At 42.3% G+C, this 24,257-nt stretch overlaps 1 protein-coding gene and 1 long non-coding RNA gene across 5 annotated transcripts; one reads left to right on the forward strand and one right to left on the reverse strand.

The window, feature by feature from the left end:
• Window positions 1-503: 503 nt before the first annotated feature.
• On the reverse strand, window positions 504-16,302 carry lnx2b (ligand of numb-protein X 2b). Of its 4 annotated transcripts, none has more exons than XM_062393518.1 (10): window positions 16,185-16,302; window positions 10,017-10,598; window positions 8,128-8,324; window positions 6,241-6,440; window positions 4,875-5,306; window positions 3,993-4,139; window positions 2,889-3,063; window positions 2,418-2,661; window positions 2,172-2,330; window positions 504-2,090 (listed from the first exon to the last, which is right to left on the reverse strand). In XM_062393518.1, the coding sequence occupies exons 2-10, from the start codon at window positions 10,430-10,432 to the stop codon at window positions 1,955-1,957; spliced, it is 2,106 nt and encodes a 701-aa protein (XP_062249502.1). In that variant the 5' UTR covers window positions 10,433-10,598; window positions 16,185-16,302; the 3' UTR covers window positions 504-1,954. The 4 variants fall into 4 exon arrangements, with proteins under 4 accessions (XP_062249502.1, XP_062249500.1, XP_062249501.1 ...); XM_062393516.1 differs by lacking the exon at window positions 16,185-16,302 and adding an exon at window positions 16,017-16,140; XM_062393517.1 differs by lacking the exon at window positions 16,185-16,302 and adding an exon at window positions 11,490-11,575.
• LOC133958623 (uncharacterized) lies at window positions 16,281-19,926 on the forward strand. Its single transcript, XR_009921712.1, has 2 exons — window positions 16,281-16,393; window positions 19,458-19,926. It is a non-coding gene; the product is annotated as an uncharacterized LOC133958623 (long non-coding RNA).
• The last annotated feature ends 4,331 nt before the right edge of the window (window positions 19,927-24,257 follow it).

Here is a 24,257-nt window from a genome sequence, read left to right on the forward strand (position 1 = left end):
TACTCAATCATTGCTCTGAACCACTTAAGTCTGATTTTGTACGAAGACTCTTTGTCCAAAGATGATGTTCAGACATTTGAAAACTCGTGTTTGTGCCTTTTTTTTAAAACTATATAATGAGTTTTCTCATGAGTCTCTAATTGGTCAGCTGGAGCCTGGGTCCCTTCTTTATTCTGCAGTTTGTGTCCACCAGGGGTCACTGTACAGTTTATTGTACATCTGACTGTGGTAAAGCACCATTTGCACTCATCCTGCAGTTTACAATGGATGTTTTATATTCCAGTTGAACGGGACACAGCAACAATAAATGTACATTAAAAATCCAACTATTTAGTTTGGCTTTTATGTAGTGTTAATCATTATAAGGTTTTATTTATTTTCCTTTTAAAAAGTATGTTGATATTCTATTCTAATCAAACACCCGTAAATACATTGAATTATTCATAATGTGCTATGTTATTAAAGTTGAATGATTGATTGTATAAACAGAAGAATCGCAAGGGTTATTATTATGATTTTATTGAACATAATGTAACATTGGACAGGCCAACGCAGACACTTAATATTTCAGAGTCACTCTGAATCAAAAACTAATTCTGTGGTGATATTCTGGATTATTCTATAAATCTCGCACCAGTTAAGATACAAGAAAAGGCCACTGGGAATGTGTTGACACAAAGAGTAAATTCATCTGGACCAGGCCATTCATCTTCAAATTCATATTCAATGTAAATACACTTTTATCATGACAGGAAAAGAATGAGCAAACACATTTTGGTAGAGCGGCAATTTAAGGCAAGTATACGTTCTGGTTTGTCCTTCAGTGTCGACAAGGCACCCACTTGTCAGAGTCCATCAGTTGGAGGCATTTTAAATACAGAGCGCTCATACAGGGACATGGATCAAATGGCAAAAAGTCTCTTGTTTATGCATCAATGCCAAACATTCATCACAGGTTTATTCGCTTCTTTAGACGCAAAACAACTATCATAATGTGTCCTAGTTTATTTCCTGTAGCTAAAATAAGAACTAACAGGAAATAAACTTGGACCCAAGCTGTTTCCTACCCATGCAGTTCTGGTAAAATGGTCCACGCAGGTTTCAAGTGACTTTTTCAGGAGAGTTCTTTAAACTGATCACTTTTATGGCTTGAATAAGACCGAACCTCCGATTTCTCAACAGAATGTTCCCATTGGAATCCAGCCAGTGTCAGTTTCAGACCAAATGTGAGTGTAGTCCTTTTATTTACCTTTAAAATTATCTACATGTTTTTTTATAATCCATTCTTACTTTTCCAACATGGCTTAATTGTTTAATTTGCAAGTGCAATAAAAATAAAGTTGATAAAAATCACACTAGTGATACACCAGTTAAAAGAGGTTTTTTTTCCTGTCTTTGGCATCAGACTTTACACTCAGCCATTTTCTTTTATATATATATATATAGTCACCTACTATTCATCAATACATAACTTTCTACATGATCTGTCAGATCTACATTTCATCTTTGGATTCTGTTTATGTGAATCACTTGAATCAAGTCACCACTAAACGATAACATCATCCAACGTATTTAAGCTAAAATATAGATAAAGCTTCAGAAGAGGGTAAAACTGGCATCTGAAAAAAAGAACCACAATCCTTCCAGTTCGTCCGTAGCCGTTTTTAGTACTTCACTGATTGTCATCATCTTTGCACCCTGATTCCACTGCCCTGCGAGTTCACCAGACACTGACACAAACAGGCACCTGCACACAGGACGGCTCATATGTACACACGTGTTACATGACCAATCAAAAGCCCGAACAAGAACGTAACCAAACAGTGAGTTACATATGGAAGAGTCAATGAGTGGCCCAGTCAAGAATGCAGCTGAACAGGGCAGAGTGTGTGTGTGTGTGTGTGAGAGAGAGAGAGAGAGAGAAAGGATTAGAGAGTGAACGTGCTTGTGTGTTCTACACTAGGCTCCCGGGCCACGACACCACAGTCAGCGTGACTTTGTTCTTCTGCAGCTTGAGCATGGGGATGAGAGACGAGTTGTTCATTCCCACCGTCGTGGATCCGTTCACCGCCACAATCTCATCACCGCACCTGGAGAGAACCACAGGCCAGTCAGAGCGATGAAAGGACACGGGAGCAGATCATACTGGAGTCAAACTGGGATGAACTTACTTGAGGCGCCCGTCAAACTGAGCAGGTGTACCAGGCACAATGGTTTTGATGAAGAAAGGCTGCTGGCCGTGGCTCTCCTCGTACCCCCCGACGATACTGAAGCCCCAGCTCTCGTTGTTGGTCTTCTGCAGGACGATGTCCCGGCACCAGTGCATGTGACTGTGACAACGAGGACACGGTCAGAATTAACTTTTTCACACAAAGGACAGACCCTCCAGGAACTGGTGGCAATGAAAGCTTCTCTACCTCGGTAATCCCAGCCACCGAGTCCACAGCGGCGTCCAGTTGAGGGCGTCATCTCGCGGGTCGTCCATTAGGTCCAGTTCGTCCATGGTGGCGGCCTCGGCTTCCTCCTCTGTGTCATCGGAGAGCGTCTGGATGACTCGCAGCACCACCTGGGACTGAGCTGTCTGAGCCTTCAGCACCGACACGGCCTCGTTGTAGGTGAACTGGGTCAGATCCACACCGTTGATGCTCAGGAGAATGTCACCTGAGGAAACACGTGATGTCGTGAAGACAACTGTTAGTTCAGGGGATCTTTGTTTTCAACATTAGACATCAGTTGATTCATTGAGTAGAAGGTTGATTGCTTTGAGCTTTAACATGTCATGAGTTGATGTACAACTAACCAATAGTTAGTTGTAGTCCTGGTTTAATGTCTTTATCTTTAAGTCAAATCCCTTATTCAAAGTTAAAATGGCAGATGTTCCTTCCTACCTTTTTTGATGGTTCCATCTCGGTGCAGACAGCCAACAGGCTGCACACTTGTGATGTAAACAGGCAGGCGGCTGCGACAGTCCCTCCCCCCGGCAATGGTGATGCCCAGTGAAAGCCGAGGCTCCTTCTTCAGACTCACAGTCTTCTCATGGCTGGAAAACCCGCCCGGGGGATCCTGCATGAACAATGAGGCAGATTAAAATGAAGCAATGACAAATATATTTATCAACATCACAGTTTGGATTTTTAAAGTTATGCTGCACTTTTTCAAGTTCATCATATTCTTGACAAACTTTATTGCTAAATACTTTAATCCTATCTTGTTTGAGAGAACATGTCAATTTACTTCAGCCCCTCAAGGATCTTTTGACTTAATTGATTCTCGTAGAAACAAATGTGAAACACTTGAGTGGGAGCTGAGAACTAAGGGAAGAGGGAACGTGTGAGGATCAACACTAGGCTCTCGTAGAGGAGGAGATGTGTGGAAAATGACAGTTCCAACCAGCCCCCTTGTTTCTTTCCTGAGTCTGTAAACCATCAGAAGGGAAGCTTGGGGGAGGTGGGGTCTCTTCCTCCTCCCCAGCAGGGAGCCCACCCCCCCCAGCAAGACGAAAAGGCTCCACTCTGCAGGCGAAAGCTAACTGTTACCAGCTTTGATCCTCTGCCACCCATAGAAACAAGCAAAACACAACAAGCCAGTGGCTGTGTAGCAGTAGAGTGAGCAGCACCCCGGGCCTTTTGATCAGGACAGAGGGAGGCCCCTGAGAGCCGCTTTCATCTCTGCACACCGACGCAGGTGTCTGCTCTCAAAGCTTCTCACCCCCAACTCGGGGGTTGCTATTCTTTCTACTAACAGTGTATGGTACAACTGAGTGTGACCGACAAAGGAGCGGCCATCACGACTACGTTGTGTTAACATAAATGTGCAACGTTTGTTAGATACTGTGACCAGCATTGTACTTAAGGATCTAAGAAGAAGTTGAAATTGGAGCCATTTACTCCTGGTTATGGGCAACAACAAAATAATGTGATCTAAAATATGAATGATAAAAAGGAGACAGGAGTAATTTCTCTTAGTTTGAGAGTTAATACTCTTTATATTACCTTCATGTAGGTGGACTGTCGTCTGAAGTACTGGGGATCAGGCGCCCTCCTCGCTGCTCGTCCCTGTTGTCCCTCTCTGCTGCTTCCTCCGTCCTCCTGAGTCTCTGCAGGTCTCATCACCACAAAGTTCACACGTACCTCACTGGCCTTAATGCGCACAAAGGAAAAGCAATTACTTCCACAGAATATCCATTGTCAAGACAGTTTGAATCATGTTAAATCAGTCACATTAGCAGCCCGACTACTTGGAACCTTGTTTTAATCACTTTCACAATGTGTGATTTAATGAGCGCTGCAGCCTCTAAACGGGGAAAACTTTTTTTGTGCACATTGCATAATTACAAAGTATCTGAAAGCAGTGATTGTTCCTTGGAAATACTTGTTGGAAACTAAAAACCAATAAAAAGAGACTGAATCGAGGATTGAGATGATCTGTTTGCATGTTGTTCATCTTCTTTGTGTCGCTCTTGGGTTGGAATTTCTCACAAAAAAACTCCATTCTGACAAGTAAGTTATGCTTTCACCCAAATCGCTTTATTGCTGCTTATTTTGTGAGCAGGATTAAGCAGCAACTTTGAAACTTATGATAACCACCAGGGTGAGGGGCCAGGCCTGGTCCTGGGGAAGAACCCATACACTTTTGGTGTAGATGCACATTGAGGGGCAGATCCCGGAATGTTTTTCACTTATTAAAATATCATGTGTACAATTGCTCTGCCTTGTCTGTGGTATGTATTCAACAGAGCGATTCAAGGTCATTATTGTGATTCATTTGCCAACTAAATCAAACATTTTAAGTGTCTTAAATTCCATAAATGCAGCAACACAAACCAGTCCATGCACACAACCACATTATTACATAAAAACCTGCCTTTAATATACCTGTATGATCTGGGCAGCGCTCTCCGGTGTACCATGTCTAAGGTCGTGTCCATTAATGGCCAATACTTTGTCATTGTTCCTCAGTTTTCCATCTTTTGCTGCCAAACCCCCAGACAACAAGTCCAGGATGAAAACCCCGCTCTCGTCCGATTTGCGGATGAGTTTGATTCCGAGCGGTTCGCTGCGCTGACTCTTCATCAGCGTCACCTGCAGGACTGTGCCGGGGTTGTGGCTGGAGGTAGCGTTGCCGTGGGGACTCTGAGAGGGCTGCAGGGCGGTGGAAGTGGTGGACGAGGGAGCGTGATGATCAGACCGTGGATCCCTTGTTTTGAAACCTTTCTCCTGCATGACGGTGAGTCTGAGGAGGGAAGGCTGCCGCAGCACTGCGACGGCCCGTGCGTGGGGGACTGAAGCCAAGCTGATATCATTCACCTGTGTACACAACACCACAGGGAGGAACAGAGACACTGCAGTCAAACTGTAAATGAAGACTGACGCTGGGACAAGTTTTCTGTCAAGCTAAGAAGTTACATTTACTACTTGTTTATTTTCACAGTTTAAATGATGAGACTGTCAAAGTGTCCTGAGAATCTGATGTGAAATTTGAGCGAAACTGAAATGAATGCATCAGTTCAGGGGGAAGAGAAAGATAGAGTTTCAAGAGATCTGTGATGCAATCTGCCCTCATCTCTCTTCACGTGCACCAGCTTCCCACAGAGCCAAATAGAAAATATAAAAAAAAAACTGTGGCTAATGTTCCATGTCCTGCAGGCAGGAGAGGACACACTGAGGGAGGGGGGCCAGAGCCCAGGCTGAAATTTCAGCTCATTTTACCGTGGAACCATGTGGATCCGGAGGGTCGAAATTCAAGGAGGAGAGGAAGCCATAAGTTATTAAAATCATATTCTGTCCTTCTACTCTCCTCTATGTCCACTTCCAGAGAGCCCGTCATATCATTACCTAATAACTGATTAAATAACAAGGGAAATGGAAGTTCAATGTACTTTATATTTGGACCCTGACCCTCTCAAAGTCAATCAGTGACAGCCACCAGGTAGAGTTGTTTACACTGATATGACCCGTTTGCCCGCAGCAATAACAAACCACACCTTGTTACCATGGAGCTAAAACTTGTTTATCTTGAATGTCTACTTCCTCGTTCCCAGCAGAAGAGCACTGGGTATACAGGACAATGAGACTCCGTTAACAAGGAGTTAATGCAGAAATATGCTGATTTGAAGCGTGTCAGGATATCGACAATTCCACTGGAACACTTCGGAATTCCTCTGATGAATAAGAGATGATCATGTGACATCACAGCCTGTATTATCTCAACACTTTCCGCAGGTTCATGAGTCCCTCTCACCTCTAAGATATGGTCCCCTGGGGCCAGTCTGCCATCACGCCCTGCCAGTGAGTCCCGGACAATCTCCTGGATCACTATGTTCCCCAGCGGTGTGTCTTTCCCCCCCACGATGCGGAAGCCCAGCTCCTCCTCCGGCTCCTCTCTGAACAGTTCCACCATGTTGGCCTCGGCCACCAGACTAGACCGCAGAGGGGTGTTATCTGGAGGGGCAGAGGGACAGAGGAGCAAGTGGAATTAATATGGCTAAATCTCAGCTTTTATAATATCCATTCTCCGATTCCATAGGAGAGATATACATTTTAAAATACTGAAAGCACACAAGTGACATGTTAGGTATTAATTTCTTCATTTAAGTATTGATTGTGATCAGCAATGGATCCCCCAAAAAACAAACACACACACACACACACACACACACACACACACACACACACACACACACACACACACACACACACACACACACACACACACACACACACACACACACACACACACACACACACACACACACACACACACACACACACACACACACACACACACAACACATACACACACACACATACACACATACACATACACACATACACACATACACACACACACACACACACACACACACTGTTTGCTAGTTTACAGCTTCCCTGACTGACTTTATCTTGCCACATCTTTATATTGACATTACTTTACAATGTTACGAAATAAACTACACAAGTGATGGACAGAGGTGTGAAAAGATACCTAGTAAGAGAGATTTAAAGTAACCATTATGTAGTAATAACTGAAAAATAGCTCTTCAGTTCTTTGTCAATTAAGTACCTTACAGATATTTTAAATTATGATTTGAAAATCTTATCGAAAAATCTAACTGCACATAAATCTTCCGTGTTTGGATAAATGGAGAATATCTTGTACCAATCTCTTCACTACACAGAGATTAAAAACTGATCTGCTTATCAAATAATTCTGGAGAAATCTTTACAAATAGTGACACAGCGGTAGTAGAATTCATTTGAACTTAAGGTGACGACAGTTCTCACGGAGCACAGAAAACAGGAAAAGGGATCGGAAACTGAGAGAAGCAGAGGGGACGTCTTCCTGTTTTCATCAGAGTACGATAGGGAAAGTTTCAGTAAACTGAACTACACTAAACTTTCTCCACCTTGGAACTGGTCTGTACGTACACAGAGATCATACAAATGTTTGTATGCTGCCGCAAACTCCTCTAACAGTGAAGTCCCTCAAGCAAAGACAAGCACCCAGCTGACTGCAGAGGTAGTAAAACATGGATGAGTCAACATGCCGACATTTAAAATAAAAAAGTAACAATCAATACATATATAATTCAATTAGATTAAAAAGTGTAACCTCGTTGTACTTCAAATTTTTATTTATTTGATCTAAGAGCACGCAGCAGTGATTTGTCTAAATACACACGTCTCTGGGATTATCAGTTGCCTGGAAACTAGATTTCATTGAACTTTGGTCTGTGGAAATATCTCGTCAGTTTCTTAATCAGCTTTTCCCTCGTACAGACAGAAATGTGTGAGCTGGCACATTTTTCTATGTCTAGGCTGGTGATTCACCTGTGACAGACTAAGAATCAAAACCTTCAGGCTATAAACATCAGCACTTCCCGTCCGTGTTTTGTGACAACAGCCCCCACTGGAGAGGGTGAGCACGGGGATTTCAGTTTTCTGCAATCGGCCGAGCGGGGAAACTAATTCCACCACGTCTGGGATCTTCCATAAACATTATTCACTGTCACTGCCAAAGAGTTGGACCAGCCTGCTATAACGTAGTGATTGTAATCATCATGTTAATACAGAACACAGACTATTGTGACTGGCTCACTTTTATAAAAAGGTAAAAAAGACCTCATACCATCCTCACTCTCCTCATAGGCAGGATTAATCAGCCCAGGCTCAGGCTGATCCCGGCTGGGATTTCGAGCTGACAACGTTGCCGAGTGTTTAGCATCACCGGGCGACTCCCCGTCACTCTTGCGTCCCTTTAACTCATTCCACGAGGGCCTCTTCCTTTTCTCGGCTTCCTCCTTCAGTCTTCTGAAAACAGGACATCTGTGGAAAGACAGGGACAAAGAGGAAACTAGTAGAAAAGATTTCATTTTCTTGAGTTTGCTTTGCACATATGAAGAACGCAGCAGGAGATTGTCTGAGTCGGACATTGTCACAATAACAGGAAAATGTCCAGAGCATACAGGCGAGGGCTGGCGTCTAGTTAGAGCATGAAGGAGACAGTTCATGACATACATTTCACAGTGGAAAACACAATCAACACGGCTGTGGCCCTTTTTACCAAAAGCTCTCGAGTCTCTTTCCAAGTTGACATCTTCTTTATCTATGGCAACACTTTTAATCCTGAGATACTAGTTATCGCTTCTTTTAAATTAGAAACATCAGCTTTCAACTACTTTCCTGTTGTATTCTCTAACGGGCTCATTCTGACATTTTTCAGACATTTGACAAGGCTCTGGCAGGAAAAGTCCAGGAATATTTCCAGAGCAACTGACTAAGATGTCTGCTTTTCCACATATGCATGTCTGAAGTAAGCTTTGGACACATCACATGAGAATAAGCATCTTTGCAATGGAGAGATTTTATTTTATGTCTCTAGTTTGGAAGAGTGCCAGATGACTGGGAAAACAGGGAGAAAGAAAATCAATGTGGAGTGTTTTCAAGCGGAAAGGGGAGAGCGTAAAAAGAAAAAGGATGTATTAATGCACAGGGTTTGAACAGAAGCTCTGTGCAGATGAATAGACAATTTCACTGCATTGCAGGTTGTCTGGGTGAGATGCACTGAGTCTGATTAAGTCAGTCAGAGTGCTGCGACGGACGCATGCTCCCATGCCTGAACATTGCCTCCTCGTTGTTTGCACAGAGAGGCGACAGCAGGACTATCCGCCCCCCCACAACCAACTACATCATGGCTGGGATGATAAGCACCATGCCGGCCATGTGAAAAACAACTTAAATACCCTGCACCTCTTCTTGAGCTCATTAATAATAAGTTAGTGTGTTCGTAGAGGAACTGAGGCTCTGACCAGGAATGAATGCAACACCTCCAAAGAGGAGAAGCAAACGCTAATGATAGTTTGTCTGTGGAGATCCTCAGTCATCCAGGTCATGGTATATCTAAATGCTAAACAACAGGTCAACTGGACCTGGTTGAGTTAACGCTAATGATAGTTATTTCACATTCCACAGTCTGTGTCAGACACAGTTATGGGGGGGGCTTTACAAAAATAATAATTTAGAAACACAACATATACAGTGCTCCACTCAAAATATTTACAATAAATAGATACAACTTGAATGCTTCATGTTGTCTCAATCAATTAATAATTTGATACTGTGATTGCCCTAGGATCCTTGTACCCAAACACCTTCACTTTAATATGCATGCTCTCATGATAGACACGGTCAGTCAAGAGACTGACACAGAGGATAAAAACATTTTTATCCACTTTAAAAAAAAAATGTAAGATCCAGATGATCAAATGTGGCGGGATTTCTCCCAGTGCTCGGTGCTGATCAGTTCAACTATGACACAGGCTTATATTACACTGTATGGCTGTTAATGATAATGGGAACAACCTTTGTATTTAATGTGTACAGGGAATACACAGTATTCTTTGCAGACATTGCTCATAGGTTTAGATCCTACTGCACTTGATCATCTTATCCAGAGGTCTAACTATATACCGAGAGCTTGCAGCCATGACAACAAGTACGTCTCCACCTGAGTCTTACCTGTTGTGCAAGTGAGGCTGAAGTTCACAGCGCTGCATCTGCTGCTGGCACTCGTCGAAGTGAGGACACATTACGACCAGCTTATCCAGTAGGTTCCTGACCAGCAGGCTGGAGGGACGGCACTGATGCAACTGCAGCCGCTGGCGGTCCACGGGGCAGAAGTCCTGCTCTTTTAAGAAGTTGCTCAGACAGTGAAAGCAGTATGTGTGGCCACAAGGGGTGTCCATGGGTTTGAGCAGGGGCTGCAAACAGATGTGGCAGACCAGCTCGTCGTCCACCTCGTCCTGGTACTCATACAGGTGACTCTCCTGGCCCTCATGCTGCTGGCCACACTCCTTACAGACCCGTGCCCATGAGAGTCCTGCAGCACTGCTGCAGCTGCTGCTGGTACCTTTGGTTTCTATTGTAGTAGCCATTGGCTGAGGGTGCTCAGTCCAAACCTCAGTGTCCTCTTAGATCTTATCTCCTCAGAAACAGTCTCTTGTAAAAGTCTATTTCTGCATCTCCAAAGCTGAATCCATAGTGAAAGTGAAACAACAATCCAGAGTCGTCAGCTTCTCCTTGTCTTCATTTGTTTTTTTTCTGTTGAGAAGGAGAAGCACAGTTTAGTCTATTGGAGAGTTTGGACTATTCCTACTCATACTGGCCAGCTCCACAGGAAATGACAAATCCATTGAGCAGCAGCAATAAGGCAGCAAGCCACAGCTGCTTCCTCTCAGCAAGTTTCCTGAGGGACAAAGGGAATTCTCATCTCAGCTAAAAGTCACCACGCTCAGAAAAGGGCGAAAACTGTGAAATTAGGCAGGAGAGCGGGACTTAAGTCAAAGCCCTGCTAATGGGAAGGAACAAAGACATGGCACTACACGAGAGTAAGAATTTTGAGTGAACTGAGCAGAAATTTAACCCCCATCACTAATGACCCCTTACACCCAATCAGCAGTGGTCCCCAGCCCTTTGTGCCAATCCTAATCTCCTTTAATGCCTTCTCATAAGGCGAGTGCTGATTGGAAACACATTCTTTGTTGAAACTTTTATGTTGCTCACTACAAAAAAAAAAAATGGTATTTCATGAATCAATCCAAAATATATTAAGTCTCAGCTCATGAAATCTACTTTGTAAAATAGATTTCATCCATAGGAGGCAAGGTTAAAAGGGCTTCCACGGAGACCACAGCAGATACTAAATCGACTGAAATGTAAATGCGTTGCAATAAATTACTTTTTTTGCAACATAAGTGAGGAGTTTTTGAGCTGAGCACTTATGACCTAATGGGTGAGTGGCACGAGAGACACAGAAACATTCAACACACCACAAAATGCTACTTTAAGATCACAAATTTGATCCTGAATATACAAAGTAGTAAAGGAACCTTGTACCTTGCACATAACCACAGATGAAAAAAAGAGCCAGTCCATATCTCAGCCACAAAAGAACTGCTTTTACCTCAGTGTGAATACTTTGGAGCGACTCACCCGAGATGATATCTTTGTTGTCAAGCACCCAGTAGCCACCGCACACAAACACAAGGCTCTAACATAGCGGCTGCCTGAAGCTCGAATGAAACCAGAGCCCTGCCTCTCCAGCAGCACACCGTCACAATAATGTGTGTGTGCCTGTGTGCCTGTGTATGTGTGTGTGTGCGTGCACCGGTGTCAGGAATGCAGAGGGGAATCGTGTAACTAGGCAGAGAGAGGGAAAGAGAAGTGCTCCTTCTGCCTCTCTCCAGCAAATGTGTGTATATTTATGTCTATGTGCGCGTATGTGTGTGTTCGGGTTCTAAGACTGCTGATGTTGCACTACTCCAGGTAAAGTACTCTCTATAGGCGAATGACTGATTGCAAACACACAAGCCTGATTACAAGTGTGTGCGCACACGTCTTTCCACACACACACACATGCATCCCGGCTGAGGTCACACAGGACTTCTTTCTCTCTTTGTCTTTACTTTTTGCAAGTGATACCTTGTGCTGTAATGGATAGCGGGCCATGGATCCTGTAGCTCCGGGAGAGAAGCACAGTAGAAACTAGGCTGAGCGCCACTTATTTAGAAACCACATGACCTGCTGCACCAATGAGACCATGAGATGTTAACTCATTACCCTCATGTTAAACACAAAGTGTTCCACTGTAAAAGGGCAAAGCAGGTTCTCTTATTATTAAAAGCATTCACAGCCTCATTCCCATCAAATTGGGTGTCTACTGCTGTATTCTTAAGGTGCAGCATTTGCTTTCTGATAGTCACTAGTTGGGAGTCACAGCAGATAGAGCGATTTCCAGAGGTGGCTGACTCGGAAGCTATCTATCAACCCCCCCCGGTTCCCACACAAACACGACAGCTGATCACTACGTTTGTCAAGGATGCAGCATGAAATCATTAAAAGGTACTCGTCATTCTTGGGATCTTCCACATGTAATGGAGACTTGTCGAGATGGTTCAGCGTAAACCAAAAAAGAGCAGTGAAGACACGATAAGTCGATCGATTGATTTGTCGGTTAATCAATTACTCGACTCACAACTTTACCTATCCAGTTATAAGGTTAATAAACAGAATATCTCAGAGGTTTTGACTGATAACATTCTGCATTTTGAATACGTTACCTTGGGCTCTAGGGAAGGTGGACTGGGAGTGTTCATTATTTTCTGGCAGTGTACGTGAAATATTTTCTAGGCCAACAAAAATCAGACAAGGTTTTTGTAATTGGATGATTGTTTGAGCCATTTTCCCCCCAAAAAACGACAAACATTACAGAGTTCCAGTTGACCAATGCACGACTTCAGCTTTTAACAGTTGCTCAATCATTTCTTATCTCTGGGCTCTGGACTATTGGTCAGAAAGGTCAAGCAAAACGTAACCTCAGACTGAGATGAGCAAGTTTCACCATTTTCCTTCATTTAACCAGGCAAACTATTAATGCAGTACTAAAGAAAATGACAAGATGTTAGTTTGACACAGCAGCTACAACAGGCATTCTAAATACATTACTGTGTTCTATCAGACATTATCTATGATTTTCAGACTAAACTCAGAGATAAACTCGTCTTGAAAAAAGTCCTCGAGTTTGCCATTCACATATGTAGAGCGTAGCAGGAGATTGCTCAGGTCAGACATTTTAACCACAATAGGAAACTGGAATATTCTGTTCAGAGGTGGTGCATGGAAAGTAGATAAAGATATTTGTATTCTTTTGTATTCTTTTTTGAAAGTTTTCAGTTAGAGACGTCATCAACGTGCCCAGTCGCTTGCAGTGGATTTTCCAGACAAGCTCGAGCTGTTTTTCTCACATGGCCTCACTCAGACATTATCCGGACATTTTACTTGGAGGGGGATGGCAGGAAAAATTCCAAAAAACATCCGGAGCATGACTCTGACACTTGTGTTCTCACATAAAGCCCCTCTAGAAAATTTCAAGGAAAATGTCCGGGGTTCAGTTCAGGTCTGAAAGCAGCTTACATAACAAGATATAGATTAATCCTAATCCTACACTGGAACAAGAAAATTATTTCCCATGAATCCCACACTTAAAAGAAATATTTCTCCAACTAGTGTTAGAGTTCATGCTTATAAAACTAAGACAAGAAGACAGGTTTGCCATAGATGGCATGAAATGTGATTTTTACCGGTCGAGAGTCAAGCACAGTTCAAAGCAATCGTGATGTGGGGACGCCTAGTCCAAAGTCTTGTGCTCATGTGACAGTCTGGGCTTTCCGGAGAAAGGTCTGTGGCCCTGCAGTATCCTCGAGTCTCCCAGAGGATTACACATGGTGGCGTTCCGTTCGAGGCTGAGCCGAATCACTCGCTTTGATGGTTGATATGAGTCAGTCACATGCGCTGCCACACCCTCGGTGAACACAGGTGAAGCCGCAAGAACAAACAATTTCTCCACCCGGTGAGACAGGAGGTGTGTCACGCTCGCTTCTGCTTACACCAATGTCTGGAGTTAGAAATAGACATTACACACGGACGCTGCACATGAAATGGAAAAAGAAAGACACATCTACCTAAAGATGAACGACTACGCTCCTCAGTGTCTCAGGATAACATCAGCAAAAAGCTCTAACAAGGCCAAAATTAGACTTGAATAGCTTCATCCTGTCACTTGTCACTAGAGATGAATTGAATAGTTTCTACCCTAAGTTAAAAATAGTCTTTCCTCTCTTTCTAAAAATAAAAACTATCATATCCGCCATATGATTCATCTATTTTGAGCACTGTCTGGACATTATGTAACAGCTGCACAGCAGGCAACGTCTCCTGCTTTAAATATAATGACCTATATTTGCATTGCACATAGGCAGGAAATAAGTCCACCTGTCCAAGTGACATTAAAACCACCATCCTCCAAAGAGTTTCCCACTCCAGCTTCCTCCTGGTTTGAGCTTTCACACGACCCAACCAGCCACAGACGTGCTGTGGTACCAGTGTCTCCGGAACATATCACACATGGAGGTTAAGCTCCAACTGTACAGAAACCAGGGACAAAAACATCACAAACGCCACCCATGGGTTTAACTCTGGATGTCCCCATTGTGTTCAGCATAAAGGAAAAAGGTAGCTACTTTCTCAAGGGATCTTCCAAAGATGCAGCTTCTGGATAAAGTTTGAACATGCTATTTGTCGATACAGACTCCCCAAATGCAACAACATGTCTCCAAAGATCTTCAGATTTTCTGTCTTCTTGTATTTTCCGAGAACATTATGATGCATCAGCAGCTGCAGAGGTGTCATGAGGTGTCATGAAAACAACAGCAATAGTCGATGGACTGAATTTGATAGATTTTACATTTTGACCAGTGGCGTAAGAAGTAGTCAAATTCTTTGCTTGAGTACACAAGTACTTTGTGAGCAGTACTTTGAGTAAGTACTTTGAGATGTGAACTGCTACATAAACTGTTGGGCAGTATAATCTATAATGATGCATCTACTGGTGAGGGGAGTCACCAGTTATCCCACATACCCAACATCCTTCCAGTTTGAAGGAATCGGTTCGGTAGTTTTTGTTTACCCAACAGTACATATAGATGTTGACAACATTAAACTACTTCTTTTATGTACCTATCAACTATTACTATAATATATACAGGAACACTCTGAATATTTGGAACATTTTAAGGTCAATACTTGTATATTAGTGTAAATTAGGGGATGGAATTACAGGGTAACTTGTGATACTGTGATAATCGACACATTGCAAGACAATCATATAACGATGCCTCTGGATATCTGTCTAACTGAAGAAGAACACAAATGCAGGATTTGTGTATTTATTCACTGCAATTTGGTGCTTGACACAAACTTAGATGAAACAAAAGACTACATTTTTTATTCTATTGTCTTATTTTAGTGTCTCTCTAAGATTTGTCAATCACACTGTCACTTTTCAACGTGCCATCTAATGTAAAATAAACTAAATCTGCCAAAAGTCCATATCACGTGTACTTTTACAACTAAATAACTCAATATTGATGTAAATTGATATTGAAGCGCCAACATAATGATACTTGTCAGGAGTAAGATATGTAACCATATTGATAGTATGTTTCATTTAAAGTACAAATGCAGTATTTGTACATGTAATAGAGTAATATTACATGTGCTCACTAGAAGACAGGTCTACTTCATGTGCCTCCCCCTCTGTTGTGGTTTCACTGGGACCATAAATAAGTCAGTGTCCCTCCTCGTGTCAGACCAGTGCTGTTGGTTTGACGCTTATCTCTTGACTGGGAACCACCAGGAACCAGCGCAGCTCAGAAAGTTCCCGTGTCTCAGATGGACGTGAACACATCAGCGGCTCCGGTCTGACTTCACCTTCACGACCGGCAGCTGAACGCGACACATGTAAACTCAGTGAAAAACACAGGACACACACACACACACAGAGACAGACAGACAGAGAAACACACACACGTCTCAAAGTGACGAGCGGCTTCATCCTCCATGTTTGTTTGTTCCCATAAAAGCGGCTCGTTGGGATCGAGGCGACACCGAAACTCGTCTTACCTGCGTGAAGGTTGTTTTCCGGAAGCAGCAGCTAACCTTAGCGCGCCTCGGCTCGGCTCGCTAACACAAAGAGGTCCGTGTGTGTATGTGTGTCTGTGTGTGACTAGAATAACCCTTGTCACAGACACACACACATACACACGTTATAATGTGAATACATGTGTTTACCTCGGCGCTGGGGGGACCGCACAGCTCCGTCCCAGGTGCAGTTCAGCCTCCGAACACACACTGGGCGACTTTCCCAGTTTCGGGCGAACGTGGTATCGAGCTGAGAGACGTGGTGGTGGAGCACAGGAAGGAGGAGAAGAAGAAGAGGGAGGAGGAGGAGGAGAGGAAGAAGTGGAGGAGAAGGAGGAGAAGAAGAAGACCATCCAGATGTAAGCACACACACACACGTTCACATTGTGCATTGGTGCCTTCACTCTGATTCATATTAAGGCTAGACAATAAATCCATATCGTTAATTATTGATATGGATTTGTATTATGGTTTATTAAAGGTTCAGTTTATCTCTACTACTCTCACTCTTTATGATGAAAATGTAATTTGGCACATTACACATAATACTATAATAACATACATGTTAAATACAACAAGTATGAGATTAAAAATTATAATAAATAATGTTACATACTTATGATTGAGTATATATACAATAGAATACAATATGATATGAATATATATATCATATTGTATTCTATTGTGAGCTTATATCTATTTATATTCATACACATACATCTTTTTATAGTTATAGCATTCATATATTATACTGCTATTTAGTATACGATGCTCAAATTAGAAGATACCATTTTATAATCATATTCATATTGTTTACCAAACCTACTGATACTTCTGCTTATATTCCACTACCTCGCTACATTTCATATTGAATATTGTACTTTGTGCTGCATTGTATTTTCTTTGCAGATTCACCAAACAAAATATGATCAACCTATAAATAGTGATGTATTTTATTAGATTACAATAAGACTTAACTCCCATGGATATTTACCCAGTGTTACATTAAGTCATTCAAATGAACGGCTAAAAGATGTAGCTATTGAAAATATCAATGATCAAACCATAAACATGATATGGTTTTGAAATGAGCCAATTTCATAATGAACTTCTACGCTTGGCACTGTAAGGTAATATTATTCTGATAACTTTGACTCCTGAGTACATAACCTCTACTGTCATCCATACTTTAACTAGCTCATCCTCTAAACTCCCAGTTTACCAGAGTTCTTCCACTTAGCGTGTATTGCTGGTTCTACCACTATGTAGTGTAACATTTCATTGTGTATGTGAAAAGTAATGCTACTTGTACATGTGTTAAATCCGGGACCACTGTCATGTGACCCAAAACACACATACCAGTGTTACTGGACTGACATTTTGTGCAAGGTTTTATTGAGATTATTACTTCTGTCCAAATTTTGCCTGTTAGAAGACTAGTCTCTACACTGGCTAACTAAAGTTAAAAGGGACAATACTTTACAAAGTGTCTCCATTATGTATATTAAAACACCTCCCACTCACTTAAAGTGACAGGTGGTATTTGTCATCAGTTTATGGAAGCATTTCAATTTGTGATTGACATAGCACAGTGTATATACTTTGGATCTGCATACATTGTTGTGAAATCTGAAAGGAAATCAGTTCAAGCGGTGACAAGATGCACAAACTTTATTTATATCACATCTGACATCTTTAAATATCTTATTTCACCCAAAACTCATACATATTTACTTCACTGTGAGTTTATTACGATGATCATTAGACTCATACTTTGGATTCAGGAATCAGTGAATCTTTGATATTTCTGATTGCTGACAATAATCTTTTAGTCGATTGGCAAACTGGCTTAATTGGAAACAGTATCTGTCTTTAATAAAATGCACAAATATCTGTATTGTGGATGCTTAATATTAAAAAAGAAGTATAATTTGGGACTGTTCCAGTTAAAAGACCTCAGACACATGAGCACTGGGTGTAAAGCAGCAACCCCCCCCCCCCCCCCCCCCCCCTGCAGAATAGAAGGGAATTCTCTGTGCCATAAAACCTCTCTGTGAAAGCCTGTTTCCCCCAGGATTTATAGCTGTGGTAGGAAGCTCAGTACAAAGTGACCTTTGCTGATACAAGCCAACAGAAAGAGACGTGGTGGTAATACAGACATCAATTGGTCTGTATGTCATAAGACAGCCAGGAAGTGAGGCTACTTATCTTAACATCGCATGGGGTCAACTGAGGATGTGTCATCTATGAACAAGTAGTTTCACCTACATTATTGTGTTGCCTTCAGCCTAAATAAAAAGACGGGGGATGTATCCATTGTTTATTATAGTACAAACCACAAAATAACATTAAAAACCCCCAAAAAAGTTGAAAAGCATTGCTTTAATACATATTAAGAAATTATTAATGCATTATTGATATAGCCCAAAAACAAAGGTCTTTGCTAAACGTACAACATACAACTTCCCATTTAACAATTTCAAACAGGATATACTAACATAGTATAATAGTAAACCAAGAGTGTTTGCAGAACTATAACTTTTAAGTGCCTCACACAAATTACGAGTGCTTGTATTGAATGGTGACACTTTTGTGAGTTATGCCAAAAAACACATTGTTAACAGTGAGTTGACAGAATGATGGTTTGTGATAAATGTGGTAACAAAGACCCCCGGAGAGAAAAGTCTGAGGGTCCGACTCCAGTGACTGTCTGCATCGATGAGAAAGAGTGACACCATGTGTTCAGGACAAGTATTATAGCTCCACTCTTTATATAAATAATAATAATAATGGTATCAATAACATTAATAGAAATAATAATAATAGTAATAATAATAATATAAACCTTTAAAACCCAGTTACAAGGTGCTTAATAGGTAAAAAAAAAAGTAAAGTAAAATAACAAAAATAAGATAATCTTCATGCTGAAGATCGCACAGCAATAGAGCACAGACACAGAAATAGAGAATGTTATGAATAAGATAAGACTAATAACAAGCTAAAATATTTTCTAAACAGTCAGGTCAGTATAGGAGAAGGTGCAATTTAAATAGGAGACATGTAGCTTTCCTGCACTATAACATTTGATTGGCTGTTGATAGCATGTAACAGAGTGACAAATGTGATCAGTCATGAATTTAAAGCCATCATTCGTCATATCATAATCAAAAGGTGTTAGTACTTATGAAGATGCAGATTTAAGATATTTTACATTTTGGAGACTTGCGATCTTTGTAACTGTCTTGTGGCATGTTTTCAATAATTCTATTTCTCAGTTATAAATTGCGTCGGGGTCTGATGGGAAACTTGGTGGTGGAGTGAAACAACAGAGACAAGACAAACACTGACCAGACAATAAAATACATCCTGACGCTCTGTCTTTCTCTGTCTCTGTGTCTCTCTCTCGCACGCACACAAACACAGCTCCGTGTTTGAGAGGCAGAACCTACAAACAAGAGAGACGCTGTTTGTCTTTCCTGGGATCAGTAAACATCCTCAACACAAACAAGTTCCTCTGGAGTGAGAGAGAGGAGAAACTCACACCGTCAGGGCAGCTGCACTCTCACTACACCTCGGTCTTTGATGTCCTTCAGAGGGAGCTGATAATGGACGCCTCCTACATCTTAACTCTTTTAATTGGAGCTTGGATGTAACAGGTTGCTGCCGTTGTCTTGGCCTGATGTGAACTCAAGGCGAAATTAGAGAGATTATCCTTAGTTTTGAGTCGTGAGGTGAAAACTTGTCCAAATTAAGGTAGAGGCCTCTCGAGCTGACTCACGCTAGTGTATAAATCTTGTGTTGCTTAAACAGAGCTCTGTGATGTTGGGGTTATCATTTAATTATGTGGAAATAACCTGATTACGAAATAAAGCTGAAATTATTCTGCCATCAACACCATCTGTCTCATCCTCTCTCAGGCTTTTGTTTCTACTGAAGATGTGCGCCTTTGAAAATCGATCACAAATGTGTAGAATCATTTTCTTTTTTTTAAATCAGTTTAAAACAATTGTTCAATAAAACCTTTTTTGTACACGCTTCTCACACAAGTGTTAAAACAGTGTATTTATCTAGGACTATTTTCATCCATGTATTAATATACATTTGTATACAGGAATACAGTATCATGTTTCTACACTTAAAATGGATTTTATTTGCTCCTTTTGGGAACAGTTATTTTCCTCCATATTGTAATGTCTCAACCTTAAAGCCGACGTTATTCCGAATTTATTCATTGATGATAAATCCAAGGGAAAAAACAAAAATACTTTAGTCCAACTGTCAAAACGTTCTTACTCGCCCTTTCTATAGCTTTCAACTCACATTAACTCTAGTGAAGGTGTGTAGCTTTAAAAAAATGGCCACAAATATGTTCTTTTCAACTGGGCAATAAAGGTTTTAGTTATCAGTAACCAGGCAGGTGTTAACTGTGCATTAGTTTGGGACTATCTTCATCTGAGGGTTTGTCTACATTGGCACCTGGTGAGTGTTTTGGTAGTAGATCACCTCAAATTAGACAAAAGTGCTCACGTTTGTTTATAATACTGAATCTGTCATTCCGTAAAATGATGAGGCTCATGGATTTGTTGCGGCCTGTGGCACAGAGGCCTTAACAACACAGGCAATCATTTCAGAAATGTATTGATCATTCTATAAATATTGAATATCATCAAACATTTTTGTTTGTTTTTTCCAAGTACGACACCTCACAGGGCCTTGTTCTGTGAAAGAGGCTTTAGCGACAAGTACATGTGTATCTGCTCTTTTGTTTTGAACTGTTGCCAAGGGGAAACCAAGGACACTTAAACGTTGCAGCAGCTTGCTAAGCCCCCCCATGGCCAGGCATAAAAATCCCTCCTCCATTTTGCCCCGGGGCAGGACAGCAAGGCATTTGGTTCAGGCCACAGCTTGCACATCAGCCTCAGGTCCTGTCTGGCTGTCACATGACAGCTTTTAATCAGTGACTTATGAGGCAAAACCCACCAGACAACTGTGACATTCAAACTTCCCTTCTGGGGACTTATAGGCATTTGTGTATTTTGAATTGAATATCTGATTTTGGCTTGAATAGGCCACAACATGCTACCTCATTTTGTTTTTTAGGATTATATGGCATTATGGTCTCTTAGCTGTAACAGAAATGTAGCCATGTAAACATGATGGTGTAGCATGTTAAGAATGACACTATAGTGGGAAATCTTGACGACAAAAAGCTTGTATGTTCATGTCTGTGAGTCAGAAAAGACCTTCCAGTCTTCCCTGTGTAAATATGCTTTAGCCCCAGATGATCCTCAAGGCCTAGCTTGTTTGTACCTGCCGTGTCGTTCTGCTCGTCTGCCCAGCATGACACCCTGTAGCCCAGGATCAGCCCTGTGAGGATCAAAAGACCTTGGTGATCTTATCAGATAATATTCTTGTCCGCCGTCCCTCCCCTTTGAGTCCAGCCTCCTCACACTGTTGACCTGGACCCTGCACACTGTTCCTTATGGCCCTTTGGCCTTTCCTCTTCTTATCACCGTGATGGCCGTGCCGTGATAAGGCCGGTCCAGCCTTGGGACAGAAGGAGGGTGCAGTCCGCTCTTCTTAACCTCCACAGTTTGCATAACTCGGACACTTCAGGGCAGTAAAGAGGTTATCCCCCCTCTGTGCGAGTGCTAGTGTGTTTTACACACTCACACCGTGCAAATTATATTGATCATAAATGTGATCTGACCTGTACATTGTAGACATGTGATATGCACATGCAGTATGCCAGTCTCACGTTATTATTTTATTGTATATTAGTTAATGCTAGGTGTGATTGTGGCGATATTGTGTTGTTTTCCTGCTGGGAATTTGTTTTAAGCTTATACCTGATCATCCTTTTAAGAGAATGCTGAACACTTTCTAACATTGACATGTGATACATCTGTCTGCGTTACATACTTTTATGAGTCTGCCGGCAACGCAGACAGACAGGGAGGACTGGTGTCCAAAGTCACGACCCTGCCCTGACCTGGATGAAGGAAATGGTCACGCTGCTCGAGACAAAGCAGGGCAAAGGAGAGTCTGAGGGGCTGGCTGGTCAGCCTCTAACAATGGGTCCGTGCTCTAAGACCGCTGCCACACAAAGGCCAGAGAAACCCCCCCCTTCCACTCCCACATTGCAATAGAGCTGGCATTTCACACTGGCCTGTGAACAGCCATTCAATCAAACTACTGTTTAACCTGACCCCTGACCTACACAGAAATCGAGATGAGTCTGGCGGGATGTATTTAGGTGACTGACCTCACCGACCTGACCCGAGCCAAACATCGGTTACTACACAACCCTGTTACCTTGCCATCTTCAATGAAGTGAATAGTGTTTTTTTTTATCTTTAAATCAAGGATCTTTTCTATTTCGTAATTGTGATGCAAAATGTCTGTGAATATTCCATTTAAGCATGCAATCAATAGACTCTCCAATAAATAATGTGTCTAGTGATTGGTGTTGGGAGCAATAGCTCCCTGGGGAACGAGGGACACCACCAGACCCTTCGTCTGGGTCAACTACCCTCGAGCCAGGGCTGAGAGAGGCAACCACATGACCCTCTGCCTTCTCAATGGACTGCTCCTCCCCTCTACCTGTACGTGGCTCGGATCAAGGTGTGGGGGCTGCATATCAAACAGACTGGGCCCTTTGATGTGGATGGAAACACAAACACTGATTTGAGCAGAGTCGTAACAGCTTATTTGTTCCCTTTAGTCATTCATTGAGCCGCTTGTTGAATGTGTATGTCTTCAAAGGGCTGCTGCATGCACCGGTGGTACAGTAGCCGAGGAGGCCGTGAGAGTGCCGTGGCCTCGTGGGTTGTGGGAAGGCCATCTGGCTTCCTGCTCCTTAGATTTGATATTGATTTATTGGCTGTACATGGGAAGATAAGGGGACACCAGCTGCCAGAAGTTGTCCTCTGCATCCTCACAGACAATGGGCCTCCTGGTCATCCACATCCTGACTCAAGAGCTAATGCATGTTAAGTTCTTACAAGGAAAATTGAAATCACTGAAAAAAAAATAACACAATAAGATATTTTTGAACAAATTCTGCATTGAACTTTAGATGTGTGGGTTTTTCGTGGTGATGCTTAAAGCTGTTGAAAAAAAAACAACAGCAGATGCAGAGCTCAATGGAAAATGGACCACAAATTGGATGAAATTTATCACAGATTACCAAATAAGTTATGGATCAGTACTTCCACAATGATAAAACAGAGAATGTCCTTAAGGCTACACATTTATTGCTGATTTCTACAATCCGTGCGACGTATTTGAGCACACTTAGCATCTGCAGGGCTGAGATAACACTAGTTTAAATGTCTGTCATAAAGACAGTTCCCAGTAATGAGGTGCAAAATTGCATTTACTATTCCTAACAAACCCTGACATCCTTCACAGCTTAACACGTCACAGAAACCATTAGTCCAAAATTAGGCTCTTATGCATAACAGGTCTCCCATTCCTGTCGAGTGAGCCAGGGAGCACGGCAGTTTGGCCTTGTCGGCGGAGGTGTCGAAATGGTGTTACAGTGAATTGTACATATGCCTGATGATTCTCACCAATACACCTCTGACCCTTGAAAAAAAAGACACACTCACACAGACAGACTGCTCCCATCCCCCGTCCCATCCCTTTCTTCCCTTTCCCCTCCCCTGCCAACACAAGCCTGTGATGTGACTGTCTCGGATAATGAGGTGAGAATTTTATTGCTGCAGTCTATGAGCCTGGCACCAGTCCGTGAGGCCCTAGGCCCCTCTGGTATTGGGCGCCCCCTGTTGACCGCCGTGAGCTCCCACCATAACACAGACAGCCCTTTCGGGTCCTGCAGGGATGCACTTCAAAGTGGGAGATCAATGGATGACTTGCGCATGACATCCAGGGAATGACAATGCCTCAGCCAGCCTACACCTACTGCTACGTGCCCGGCAATAGAGACACAAAGACATGCAGGCTGCTCCCGCACTACACTTGCTGCATGGAGGAAGTGCTCATTCAGGAGGGGGCTATACATACAGGAAGAAGGCAGTGCTCTATCTGTATTCTATAGTGACAATGTGAGGGGCAGAGGAAGGACATCAAGGAGACAGAGGGGCAGCAGATTCTCGGTGGCGTTCTGCTTGATTGCTGAAGCATTAATTGATAAGATGCAGCATGAGTCCACGTCACCACACTTATCTTTAAAGAAACCCATCACATTATCTTGAGTCT

The sequence above is a fragment of the Platichthys flesus genome, chromosome 8 (genome assembly GCF_949316205.1).
Source record: "Platichthys flesus chromosome 8, fPlaFle2.1, whole genome shotgun sequence".
NCBI classification, from domain to species: Eukaryota; Metazoa; Chordata; class Actinopteri; order Pleuronectiformes; family Pleuronectidae; genus Platichthys; species Platichthys flesus.

What these genes read in the sequence shown, in the direction of transcription:
- lnx2b (XM_062393518.1), bottom strand. Translation starts at nt 10,432, where the DNA reads ATGGCTACTACAATAGAAACCAAAGGTACCAGCAGCAGCTGCAGCAGT. An exon ending in CAGCCTCACTTGCACAACAG is followed by an intron (nt 8,325 to 10,016) that starts GTAAGACTCAGG and finishes GTCTTTCCACAG; the next exon opens with ATGTCCTGTTTTCAGAAGAC. An exon ending in GACAGTCCACCTACATGAAG is followed by an intron (nt 3,064 to 3,992) that starts GTAATATAAAGA and finishes TTGTTCATGCAG; the next exon opens with GATCCCCCGGGCGGGTTTTC.